Source organism: Mytilus californianus, unplaced genomic scaffold, assembly GCF_021869535.1.
Source record: "Mytilus californianus isolate M0D057914Y unplaced genomic scaffold, xbMytCali1.0.p SCAF_2, whole genome shotgun sequence".
In the NCBI taxonomy this organism is placed as follows: domain Eukaryota; kingdom Metazoa; phylum Mollusca; class Bivalvia; order Mytilida; family Mytilidae; genus Mytilus; species Mytilus californianus.
The window spans coordinates 91,615,742-91,630,064 of record NW_026262668.1 but is presented as its reverse complement, the minus strand read 5'-3'; the positions used below and the strand labels follow the sequence as shown (position 1 = coordinate 91,630,064).

The window sequence follows — 14,323 nt, the reverse complement described above, 5'->3', positions numbered from 1 at the left end:
TAGTTGGGGCAAACTAAAGTTAGAGAACGAAAACGAAAAATTCAGCAATTTTTCCATTTGTAAAGGGGCATAACTCAAGAATAGTAAAAGTGACACCACCAAAATTCGAACTTGATCTGTGTATTGTAGTAATAAGCATTGTGTACAAGTTTCATAATGTTTAGTTGGGGCAAACTAAAGTTAGAGAATGGAAACCAATTTCAGGACGTACGTACGTACGGACGGACGTACAGAGTGACAAAGGTAAAACTTAATGCCCCCTCCACTACGGCGGGGCATAAATATCCATAGTGTCAAAACCCTCCAAATCAGTTTTTCCTGGAATATCTCTTACAATTAGATAAATTCATTTTCAAATATAAGATGAGTTTTGTTTGAAGATTAACTTCTCTTATTACTTGGTGAAAATGTTGCTCTTTCAAATTAATAACAGGACATCATTGAGACAACATTTGTGCAAATCTTTTCAACAAATAAGTTTGACATTGAAGTGATAGTTCACAAGGTAGATAGAAGCTAGGATTTGCTATTCAAAATATGAATACAAACCACTTCTCCAAGCTTTAAGCTCTGCCTCTAATTTTTGAACCCATGTTTTCAATTTGCCATTCTTTTCTTTCTCTTTTTCATATCTTCTTTTCCATTCATCAGCAGTGAGTTCCTCATTAACCTTAACAGAATTCTTAATGGTCTTTGCTCTACAATAAATGTTTTATGATAATTTCTTATGGAAATTAACTGGCAATATCATGCAAGTTTGAATATACAATTTACTAAAAATATAATCCTTTCATAGACCATGCAAAGTATGTTTACAAGAAACTGTATGTATTTCTATATTTCTACATTATTATATGTTCAATATTTAAATTCTTCCCATTTTCTGCAATATTCTTTGGTACTGAATTCAGTACATTTCTCTTTTCAGATATAAATAAGAGGTGACAAAAAGAAAATACTTTACATATTTCTACAAAAGATCAGTTAAAAATTCATATTGATTTTTTTTTAAATAGTGGTAAAGAAGTGAAACTGGCAATGTTATCTTCAAACTCACCTTTGACCAAACATAAGTGTAGACTTGGTTTCTGATTCATTATAAGAAGCTGGAGAACAACATATAACAATCGTAGTCCTGGCATTACCTCCTAAACTTTCCTGTAGAATTCTTGTCAATTTACTATCTCTGTAAGGAACATGACTTTTCTACAAGAAAAATTAATATGTTTTATTGACCATGCGTGTTCAGAATTGGAGATTCTTCCTGAAAACGAAATACAAATTATTCAATGTACTTGATAAACTGTAAAAAGATTGATTTTAATTAAAGCTTACTTTAATGTGAATCAAAAAGTATATTTATAACTTTTTAGTTTTGCTATGGTATTGTCCATCTGTCTTCACCTCATGATTTTCTATTGACCCCTCAGTACCTTTTTTTTAATTTTTATTTTATACTGTAGATACATTTATTTTAGTGGCTACCAATTTGTGTTGATTAAGAAAAATTAATATTTATGTTGATACTGAATTTTGTGGTATTACTAAAGACTGTATACAAACCTAACGGAGATATGTCCAGAATAAATTTGCTCCAATTACAGTTTTGAAAAGGTATCAATTGTGCCACCCTACTTTTTTGTTGGTATTAATTGTGCCAAATAAAATTTATAAAAATCAAAAGGGAGCAATTCACCAAAGTTTCTTGCAAATTGCTGAAAGAGTTTGTGAGTTATTGTCCGAAAACTGGAAAATCCCCCTTTTTTTTACTCGGAAACGTAAAATCTAAAATTTATAAATAACGAAAGGGAGCTCACGTCAATAGATATTAACAATTCACCAAAGTTTCATGCAAATTGGTTAAAGTGTTTTTGAGTTAATGTCAGACATGTTGACGACGGACGGACGGACGGACAACAGTATGCCATAATACGTCCCTTAAACGGGCGTATAAAAATGGAATCAAATTGCATTGCACCACATTTCCCTGTATATTTTTTTAGTAATAGAATAGTTTTTCACATAAAGATGTCTGATATATTATTCAATAAAATAGTCTGATAGAGGGAAACCTATCATCGTTGTAAAGATCACATACTCCCTCAGGCATTTATTATGAAAAATGGAGAAATAATATGATGTACAGTGAAGCCATGTTCTGTTAGGCTATTTGTAGATGAATCTTGTACAGCTATTTTGAACAGGGAATTAGACCATATGCATGAAAATATTACTCAAAAACTAAAAAGATAGATTTTGAGAACGCCATGCAAATGAATTGTAGCTGATATGCTATCGGGGCGACATTCTAAAATTATTTGGTAGATATATATATATATATATACATAAAAATGAATAAGTTGATAAAATAAGTGCAATTGTATCATTGTTTTATTGGCGCAAATGAAACCTCTAGTATTCAAAATGAAGTAGCACATATAGAAATCAGCTGGAAATATGTACTTCTTTGAACACTTAAATTCGTGGTTCACTTTTATCCACGAAAATTAAGACACCACAAATAATAATGAATCCACAATACATATCACAAAAAACTTACATTGCCATCAGCTAGAGCAGAAATTACATTTCCCAAAGCTGATAATGACTTGTTGATGTTCTTGGCTTCATCTAAAACAGCGCCCTCTGCTCCTGTCTTGCTAACCTAAAATACAACACTTTTGTATCAATACCATGCTATAGAAACATACAGTAATTCAACTGTATACAAAAACCATGTATAAAAGTATAAAAGTATTTAACAAGTGGATGGTGCATAAAATCTTCATTGAACGTTTAAAATAGATATCGGTTAAAAAAAGTATATAATATGGCAGGGCAAGTATTCATTCTACACAGTTATACCTAGTAATATATCTTGATTTTGTGTAGGGATAAATCATATTAACATGATGATTTTTTTTTAATTGACACAAAATTTACTTAAGTGGATAAATAATCCATAAGCCATTTTGACCTTTGGAATATAAGATAAGGACTCATGTGTTATGAGGTAATATTTACCTTTTCACTACCCGCTAAATCGACTAGATATAGTTTGCCATTTAATTTTTTCTCTGTTTCTAAATGTTCCTGTTTTACATTAATAAGAAAGACACTGTGACTTCTGGAACTATGTTCATTCATATCTGTAAAAAAATTCATACACTTTATATTTATGTCTTATATAAAACAATGTAATTAATCAATTATTATTTAACTTCTATACAAACATTTTGTACTGAATTTTGTTTGAAGAAATATTTTTTTGCCCAAATGTACCCTCATAGAAATTTCAAAAATCATTTTGATAAAAGCAATGATATAAGAAAGCAACAGGAATTATTTTCTAAAGAATCCATGAAAGTTTTGTTGAAATCCTTTCATTGGTTTTTGAGGAGAATAAAATCAAGTTTGAAATGGATAGTGAATCCTATGAGTTGATTTGCAGGTGATACAAAATATGGTTGCTTTCTGACATACTACAGATAAATATAATATTCTTACTAGTAACAGCTACATGTCTATTAGATTTTCCTTCTTCTATAGCCTCCATTACTTCTTCTGGACTGGATACAAATCTTTCTGTTGCTCCCTACAAATGCAAATGATTAAAAGTGATTACAGCTTCATATCAAGCAATATAAAAAGAAATGCTGAGAAGTTTATACTGATTCACTCAAGAATGTTTTGAAAAGATTTCATACTAATATAATTTTGTTTTAAGTTTCAATGAAATTCGTGGGAAGGTTGAGGACAAGTTGTGTTTTACACGATGGACAAGATGATTCCTAAAAACCTTCACAAAATTTTTTTCATAATGGTTACATCTAGATTAAAATCATATATCCATCCATTCATGAATAGTGATTATTGGGGAGAGTATAAAACAGTTTTCATGTTATTTTTGTGTGTTATTAGTATTTAATTTTCCTTTATCTTTCTCACTTTGAATGTATTTCTTCTTGAACACTATTATTATTCATTTTTTGGACATCAATTGTCAGCTATAATTCCAAAAGCTTAAGATACATACAAGGTCAGAAACATAATTAACTGGGTAAAGGATTCATTCTTTCAGATATTTTTGAAATGTTTAATATGCAAACTTTCAGAGAAGGAAACTCATTTTCCTACGTACATTGTATACTCAACACTGTCACTGAAAACTAATGTTTGCATCTCAATATGCAGAATTAAAACAATGATATTAAAACATAAACAAGCCACTGGTATCTGGTTAACAACAACATCCATTATTTTTATAAACTTTGTAACTTACCTTGACATATGTCACTTTATTCTTATCTTCATGGACTGACAAGTTTGTCTTTGAAACTGAAACATAGAAAGATTCGTTTCATTTTCTTTCATTAATTTATATATATATATATATATTATGTTTTTATTGTTGTTTTCATATTTATTTGAAAAAGTGCTTATGTTTTAAATGTTTTTACTAATATGATGGATATTTCTGATGATGTTTAACAAAACTAAAAGGCATAACTCTTGAAAGGTTCAGGACAAAACCATCAAAATGAACTTGAATTGTATCATATGGGTCATGAAATTATGATTAAATCTAAAAAGATTTTGTCAAATGGTGCTTTGATACTCAACCAAAAACCAAAATAATTTCATTTCTAATGTAACTAAGTTGACATAACTCTTGAACGATGAATATCAAAATCTTCAAATCGAAATAGAGTTGTATTATATGGTATATGACATTGTGTTCAAATTTTAAAAGATTTGGTCATGTGGTACTTTAGTAATCAATATGAAATCACAATTATTAAAGTCATTAAGGGACATAACTCTAGAACTATGGATGTAAAAGCTATCAAAATCAAACTTGACCCAAGTTAAATGGTACTTAAATAACCATCTGGAAACCAAAGAAATTCCAGTTCTTTAAAGTAACAATAGGGTATAACTTTTGAACAGTGAATATGAAAACCATTAAAACCAAATTTAACCAAGATTTTGTAGTACCAGTATATGACATTTTTGTTTAAATTTCAAAAGAGTTGGTCAAGTGGTACTATAAGTATCATCATCTGGAAACCAAAATTGTGATTGAAGGACAGACAGACAGGTGTGTCACTATCTATTTTCCTTTAAATGAGGCAGCCGGGTTATAATATGGTTTCTGTGCATACAAAATGTGAGTCTGGACAAACCTTCGTCAGGTACACATTTCTGGGATAATAAGGCTGATATCATAAAACCCAACAGACAAACTAGTAAAGATTTGCATTCTTGGTTGATTATTTATTCCAATAAAATTTATCATTTAAATCATGCCAATACTGAACCACTGGCTACAGTATATTTAACTAAATTAAATGGAAATGTTTATTTTCACCAATCCATTAAGACTACTTACTGTCTAACAAATCTCTGATTTTATCCATGTAGATTTCAAAGTAGGACACCTGGAAATTCAAAGTTTAATCAATTCTATAAAATTAAAAATACATAAATTACATAAAAAATGTACACTGTTGAAAATATAAATGAGTACATATTATGTTTAAGCTTTAGAAAAACAAGATGACACCAAGATTTTTAATTTTGTATTGCAAGAAACATCAGAAATATCTAAAATAAATTGTAGCACTGGAATACCATTGATGTACATAAATCATTGTTGGTTTCTGAGAAATAAATTCAGACACAAATTTGGTTAAATGTGCATAAGTTAACTTATATCAGTCTTCACGCTTAACCACGGGCCCAGCAGCCCAGGCTTGTAAAATTGATTTCGGGCCTGTAAAAATCATCTCTACAAGCTGACAGAATCTAGCTAAAATTTTCCAAAAGTTAAGCTCTGGGCCTGTAGATTCAAAGTTTTATCGTGAATATTGTTATATATACTTATAACATGACACAAAAAAAAAAATTACCAGTTCTTTTCCTCTTGATTAATCAACATAAACATATTGTATATCTAATATTCCATTTTTGTAAGTTTTGCTTGTGTAATAGCTATGTCTTAATAATAGCATTGAGTGTGTGATGTTATTATAAATTGACACAAATAAGTCTATTAACTTAAACACCTTGCCATTACCTCTTTCAACCAACATTTGTAAAAATTTCCTAACCTACCTTAATATGAAATTCCAAATTTTCATCCATTTGGTAAATATAGTTAAAGATATCAGCAATAATTCTGGGTATAATACCCTGCATATGACTGTCTCCAAGGACACCCTGTCAATATAAAATAATCATGGTAACATCAAAAATATTTTTTTAACTGCTATATAATTCTCAAATCAAGCTTTTTTCTAAAATGAAAATCAAATTCTCACAAGATAAAATAAATGGGGAATGTGTCCATTGGACACAGATGATGCTCCTGCTTGCATATAACGTTATAAAGTGACATAACTGAAGAATGATAAAAGTGACCCTATCCAAATTCGTACTTAATCTGAGTTTTGTGGTAATAAGCATTGTGTACAAGTTTCATAACATTTGGTTGAGGCAAACTTAAGTTAGAGAACAAAAACGAAAAATTCAGCAATTTTCCATGTGAAAAGGGGTATAACTCTAGAACGATAAAAGTGACGCCACCAAAATTCAAACTTGATCTGTGTTTTGTGGTAATAAGCATTGTGTATAAGTTTCATAACATTTGGTTGAGGCAAACTAAAGTTACAGCGGAGGCATAAAAATTATATGTCCTGTTTCTGGTAACCAGATTGAACTATTCTCTAACCAAAACTTGATTTGCTCAATTGTCATAAGTCATGATTAAAATTTCAGCACATTTCAGACTTTTCAAAATCAGAACCATTATTGATGACCCCCAAGGGTGACTGGGGAATAGAGATATGGTCACCATTGGTCTTCCTCCGACCGGCAGTCAAACCCTTGTCAAAGTGGGGCATTCATGTGGCTGTGTGGCATGTACAAGTTCGCAGCCAAGTCAGGTCAGAATGGGGAGGTTAAATCTGATGCCTTTTGTAGGGTGAGTGCCACGCTCTTTGCACGTTAAGAACCCTTACAACAACTCTTTGAGGGGTCAGTAGGTGGCCTGTTGCAAGGCTAAATTTCTGTCCCTATCCAATACACCCTCATTTTCCCGTGGCATTGTATTTATTGTAATGGGTAAAGTGAACCAACACCCTGAAGTGGTCGACGTGTGGTAGCGGTAAAGTAAGGGTGGATACCTAGTGGTATTCAATAGTTGTCTCTCTACAGGTACATAAAATTGTAGAAAATAAAGGCGTTGATGTCTTTATTTTCTATAATTTTATTTTATCTATTGTTAATTTGTTCTCGTCCTGAACATGCATGAAATATTTGCCACTGGACATTAAGTAACCAACAATCAATCAATCATTATTGAGAAAAATTTTTTTTCCCCTTCTGTACATTATGGCAGCACAGAATTGCTGTGTTAGGCAAGGTCATAGAATAACAATTAAAAAGCAACTATCTCAGCAAAGTCCTGCTGAAAACAACCTGAATAAATACATATGAAGTCAATCATTTCAGAATTATTTATTTAAATTCTTTTTTATCTTGTATTTATTGTTACAATGGCAATTCTGCATAATTCTGTAAGATTCCCCATCTTTTGTTCAATAATAGAAAAACGATCAGACTGGTGTTCTAGCTCTTTATTTTACTTTTAATTGCCAAAGCAATACCAGCTACAATTTAGGAACAAAAGATTGCTTTTTGGTGCTTAACCTTAAAATGGAGCTTTATTAGATTCTTTTTTAAATTTCACTGCATGCCAAGTAATAACACGCGCTCTTTTAGTTAAGTGTGGTAAAAAAAAACCAAAAATATGAATTAAAAAAGATATGGAATAAACATGGATTACACTCAAGAAATCAGCATGTTTACCAAAACTAGTGGTTACCATGTGTCAGTTAAAGATACAAATGTACTAGTGAAAATGTCAGTTTAAGATACAAATGTACTAGTGGTGAAAATGTCAGTTTAAGATACAAATGTACTAGTGAAAATATCAGTTTAAGATACAAATGTTCTAGTGAAAATGCTTATTTAAAAAAGAACATTGTCAAACTTGTATCAAGCTGGGCCAATATGTTTATTTCATTGATCCTACCTCCATAGTGTGAGTTTTACCACTAGATGTTTGTCCATAGGCAAATATTGTTCCATTGTATCCTGCCAATACATCTAAAAAAGAAATTGGTTGTATAAAATATACTGAACAGAATAATCAACAATGAGCAGATATTTCCTCTAGTTACAGCACTCAAGGGCTTTTCTTAACATATTATACAGAAAGGTTTTTATGTATTTACCTTCGACCTCTGTCCTCAATTCAAAGAACAAACTGTTATCAGTTTTATATTCTAATAAATCAGTTCAATGTATTTCATAGACTTTTATCAACATGGCAACATCATTTTAATTTTTAAACATTTTTAGTTATCTCCCTTAAGCTTGTAATACTTTGATGTGAAGAATTTAATTCAATATCCAATCCCCAATCAAGGTTGTACTTTATACTGCACAGTGCAGTTCTACAACAATATTGTAAATTTCTTACAAATCATTCAATCATTAAAGATATCGATGGACATTTGTGGATTTTTTTTTATATTTCACTTTTCTGTCAATTTGTTTATGAAAAACTACTTTTTAGCAAAAACTGCATTTTCGAGGATGTGTAAAAAAGATTAAGTTTGGGAAGATTTCATATATTTGGAGAAGAACAAGAATTAACATTTTCCTGGTGAAACATGTCAATAAAGAAAACAAATGCCATACCACTCAATGTGAATAAATATAATGCTATGGCAATAATGTTATCTTTCAATAAACTGTTGACACAGAGATAAGTCTCGCCTGTCTGCACAAAATTCGAAAAAAAGACAATCTGATGGACAGCAACATTACCAATTAATTCAAAGTCACTGAACAAATACCTTGGGGACAAGGCCAAGATTTATTCCATGAGCTGATATGGACTGATAGTAAACTTAAAGAAATTATCATTAACCTATCAAACTAACTTAAGCAGAAAACTTAACATTGAAAATTGATAATTAATTCAGTCACCGGACCATGACCTAGGGGACAGGGCCTGGGAATAGTTGTCAAACTGATATCTACTAATAGTAATGTAACTTTACAGAAAAAGTCATTGATCTATCACAAGTAGTTCCTATCAAACTGACTTAAGAAGAAAACTTAACAATTGTTGAAGCCCCCACCGGAAAAGCAACACCTATGTCCTGCCTTTCCAGACAAAAAAAAATATCTAGAGTTGAACTTCCCTAAAATTTTGTATGTATATATAACAGAGCTAAATTTAAGGTATCCAGCTTTAGAGTCACCTGTATTAAGCGAGAACATGTCTTGACAGGTCACCTGTATTTTAGGGAACCTCTTGTCAGGTCACCTGTATTTTTGGAACTATTAATTATATTTGTTTATAACTTGAAAATAAATATACATTGTATTGCATCATATCTAATTTTAGAAAACTATTAATCACATCTAATGTAAGAGTGTTTTCCACACTTTTTTTCATCATGCTTGAAGATATTGATTTATAATTGGTATATAGTTTTAGCATGACAAGTTACAGATCAAGTTCAAATTTTTGTTTCTGTCTGATTATTTTGTGCAGAGTTAAGGTCCTTGGACTTGAAAAATTCACTCATATAATCAATTTTCCACACAGTGTTTAATCATGCTTGAAGATATTGAATTGATATTTTCTTTTTGTTTACACCATGACAAGTTATAGAACAAGTTAGCATTTTGTTCCAGTATAATGAATTTTTACCCGGTAGGGGACTATGTATTGCCATGCAATACTCTCAGAATGCTTGTTTTTTTAGGATTTTGTCTAATTAATTTATAGCAAACATCTGAATGTAGAATGTTTATATAAATCATCTGACCTCAATGAGTGGTCTCTTCCCTACAACCCCCTCTCTCTTTCAGGGTTCGTACTAGGATGATATTTAGCCCACAGTTAATAAAGCAATCAAGATTGTTTTTATGTTAACCTTAATTATCATAAATTAATAAACAATTGGCAGAAGGGTAAACATATGTTATTATTGGTATGTATACAATGTATGAAAGGACTTATGACAAAACATCTGGCAGCTGTGTAATTCAAATCTGATCTGGAATGTATATTATCTACATTGCACAAAATACACATTATTGTCTAATCACCTTTCTGGTTTTAATAACATAAGAAAACATTAAACTGTACTTAAAAAAAATTCAAATAATTTTTACACATAAAGATTTCCATTTTCATTTATATTTTGTACAATTTTCCACAATCATTTATAATCATTTACACTATTCTGCATTATCATGCTTTGCCATAAAATAAATCATTGCAATTTATCCTTCTGCATTTACTTTAATATCTCAGTGTAAATTATTAGATACACCCAATCATTCTAACACCCTCATGGATGTGTATTATATAATACATGTGATGAGAAGACAGCAAAATAAAATATTTACAGATGTTTAAAGGGGTTAGATGTGAAATAAAGTAGAAGAACCCCTCTGCCCACTATCTTGAAATGAATTTACTGTCAAGATTCTTGTTACTTCACTTATCAGTTATGTAAAAATAGTGAAATAGTTTGGTTACTATCCAAATCATCACACCCAAATATTGTTTTATAAGTAAAGACATAAAACCAGTATTTTATGGTTGTGCATCAGATCTTTATCTTCAATAGCAGGGACAAAATCAATTTCAATAAAAGATCATATTATAAATAACTATCACTGAAAGTCAGTAATATCTTTAATGGAAACATGTTCTCATGCCAAAAGTAACACCCTATCTGCTATTGTTTTGTATTCATTGATAGCTCATCAGTGAGGTTTAAGACAGGATACATTATAAGTAATTCTATCTGAAATCTAACCTTACCATTTTTCTGTGGTTTTATAGAGATTTTTTTCTTAAGTTGAATAAAATCACATTTAAAAGGACTGGTCTTTTTTGATTAAAATAAAACATAAACCCTAAAGAAGTCCTATCTAATTGAAAGGCAGGGATGAATGAAATCATTTAACAACACTTATTGTTTTACGAGGGCAATATTTCATATTGTAGACAATATAAAGCAGATTAAGATATCTCTTTTATTACGCCTAAGAAGATGTTTGGTGTCATAAGTTGGCAAAAATAAAAAGCTATTTTATATAAAGAAGAATATTTTCCATACTTCCCAACCTTAAGTCTTGCCAGAAATTCCTGGCAAAGTAAGAGATTGTGCAATAGCTAAACCAAGAGACTTTACACTTTTTTCTTTCAATTCAAAAAGGAAAAGGATAATCAAAATAAAATTTTGTTGCTATCTACCTGTATGTTAAAATCAATTATAAAGTGAAAAATTAAATATAGTTTTTATTCAAATTTTCAGAATAATTAATATTCAGTGTTCAAATTCCTTAGCATTTGAGTTAAGATATATATACAGAAGGCTTGTCAAAATTGTGACAATGTTACATAATTGTACTATAGACTTCTTAGAAAATTCAGACATTACCAAATCCTCTCAAAACCCTAATAAGACACTCAAACTTAAATGTACTGGGATTAACCTTGACTAGAAACATTCCTCACATCATTAAGTAACATCCTGCACATGACTCAGGTATTGATCTAACAAATCAATTAATCAGCTGATTCTATGAAATATCTTTTCATAGCTAATATTAAACTTACTTTCACCAATTACATTTCAAAATCAATATCATAAAAGTTTTTATGGGAAATAAGAAGACAATAACAGAACAATCAAATATTATATATTGACAACACCATGTCCAAAAATAAAACAATAGACAAGTTTGGGGTTCTTTTTTATAAATGAGTTATTGCTGGTGGATCGGAGGTTATTCTGCATAAATTATGTCAATATACAATCAGCTCTTACTACATGATGTAATAACATAAGCATTGTGACATTATAAATTCATGGGAAAATGCATGAATATAAAAGTTGTCTAAAGTCCAAAGAACATTGCAAACAAGCAAAACATACTAAGCAACATACAACCAACTAAAGCTAACTGGGGTAATCGCATGTGCAAGGACAAAAAAAATGTGTTCATGATATCTAAAACCTTAAGATGGATCTTTTTTATATATTTGATATCTAAATATTTAAATCAAATATGATTTGAGGTTTATGACCAAGAATGACATTTTACATTGTGTTTTACAAATTAAATTATGAGTGACCATTTCCATATAGAACTGCATCACAATATTTCCATTCTGAATGCTAAAATCCTACTTTAATATATCATAACACAAAATATTTGAATTTCAAAAGGAACAAAGACCTGTCATTTTAGTAGAATTGTTTGATGTCACTGCTTTAAATGCTACCAAAGAGAGGCGGAGGATAACAAAGGGACATTCAAACTCAAAATTTGAAGACAAACTGACAACAATATTAACATTAAACACTTTGCTTTTAATCATGTATGTAGGAGTCAATTGTTGTGAAAGATGTTAACACCAAAATGTTCTACAAACAACAATCATACTTTGCTTAAGGATACATATACATGAACGAACTGTCCTATTTTAGTGTTTCCTACAGGAGGTTTTGGCGTAGTATAAGGTATGAGATACAGCTGTGTGGGCAAATAATAATGCTTCCAAAATGAACATGTTGTTTTTCACAATTTCGATGATAAGCATCCAAAATTCACAGAAAATTCATCATGTCATCAAAGGCAATTACTCCTATGTAAGGAGTCATCTGATAATTTATGTGGAAATGGCAACAAGGTAGATAGATCTTCACTGTCTAGCATTTTTTTTCCCTGTTTGATTTTCTCTTTCTATTATGGTTTCAAGAAATTATTAAACTAACACATTTCACCCTTATGTTCTATTTTTAGCCATGGTAGCCATGTTGGTTGATTCTTTTTTGAGAAGATTTGATAGCTACGATAATAAAATAATGTTTGAAAAAAAATTGTTTCTAGTAAATTCTAAGGACAGGATTATAGCTACTTTCTCCTTTGCCTTAACATGGTTTTTATGATGACATAAATTGCCTCAAAGGAAAAATATGATATGAAAAATCAAATGACTGTTTGGATCATAATATACATTTAAGGGCATCATATCAGACATCCATAAATCAATACTGTCTGCTGCAGCAATTTTATTGATTGTCAAGTTGGTGAATGTAAATTAGTTCAAAGTAAACCTTATCTGTTGAAATTAAAGTGCTACATAGGGTAATTTAAACATTTGTTAATTGATTTGACATGATTAGTGATTACAGGACATTTTTCGCCCAACTGACATATGTAAGCATATTTGATGAACTCAATTTTGAAATAATTGCAACATACTGATTCTTTCCACAACTGCATGTACAATATATTTCTAATCTACAAGTGCTGTTTTCATAAAAGCACGTTCCTCTCTAAATATGAATTAAATCCAAATCACATTTAAGACTTGTAAATAAGGTATATTTAGCCTATTAAAAGTATTTGTACCTGTATTTTTTGGGAATAGTAAAATTATATAGAGCAAGTGCAGTACTTACCTGCGACAATTGTTTTAGCAGTTGTATTATAAACATCTTCCTGTGTAACATTTGGTTTCAGTATTTTGTCAAAAATAAACAACTTTCCCTGAAAAAGAAAGGTATACTTTTTCAATGAACTACATGTACATTTGTATTTCAAATAATTATAATTATATACAACAGATAGTACGAATGAAATTCTGGATTATTCTATAATATGTTATGTTATCAACAGCCACAATTGACTACAAGCAACACAAAGCAACCGACAACTATGTAGTTATCGTAGAGCTACATTAACTTCCTAACAGTAGCAAAGACAATTCAGATTAGTCGGGACCTGTCTCTTATTTCAAGATTCCTAAATGTTATTGCTTTTGTGCCAGTATTCTACAGTTTTTTTTTTTTTTGTGTTTTACCTGTATATGATTTGATAGATATGAATCAGACAGGGTCAAGGGTCCAGGATGGCATATCTGTCAGACAAGTCCTATTCTTAAAGGATCAACAATGACAAAAAATTGTACATGTTTTTAGGATTTACAATGTAGGTCATGAAAAAAATTGTAATCAAATGATTCAATTGCCATTTTGCATTAATTTTCGTTTAAAATGTGTTTCAGTAAAATAATTGTCACTAGGCATTGTATGAAAATTCAAAGGGCCCCCAAATTACTGCTTTAATTCCCCAAGAAATATTGAATGATGGCTAATCACTTTAAAACTGTGTTCATACATTTGTCTCTGACAGGAGAATGTATTGATCAAGT

General features: G+C 30.3%; 1 protein-coding gene across 1 annotated transcript in view; it reads right to left on the bottom strand.

Annotated features, from left to right (window-relative positions):
• LOC127728449 (kinesin heavy chain-like) overlaps positions 1–14,323 on the bottom strand; it is a 34,476-nt gene that overhangs the window by 18,276 nt on the left and 1,877 nt on the right. The window contains exons 2-11 of the mRNA XM_052235830.1: positions 13,572–13,659; positions 8,099–8,172; positions 6,118–6,222; positions 5,393–5,441; positions 4,283–4,338; positions 3,508–3,595; positions 3,025–3,149; positions 2,561–2,665; positions 1,058–1,206; positions 550–698 (exon numbers count right to left, since the gene is read on the bottom strand). Coding sequence (XP_052091790.1) covers positions 550–698; positions 1,058–1,206; positions 2,561–2,665; positions 3,025–3,149; positions 3,508–3,595; positions 4,283–4,338; positions 5,393–5,441; positions 6,118–6,222; positions 8,099–8,172; positions 13,572–13,659 — 988 coding nt within the window. The remainder of the gene's footprint in view (positions 1–549; positions 699–1,057; positions 1,207–2,560; positions 2,666–3,024; positions 3,150–3,507; positions 3,596–4,282; positions 4,339–5,392; positions 5,442–6,117; positions 6,223–8,098; positions 8,173–13,571; positions 13,660–14,323) is intronic.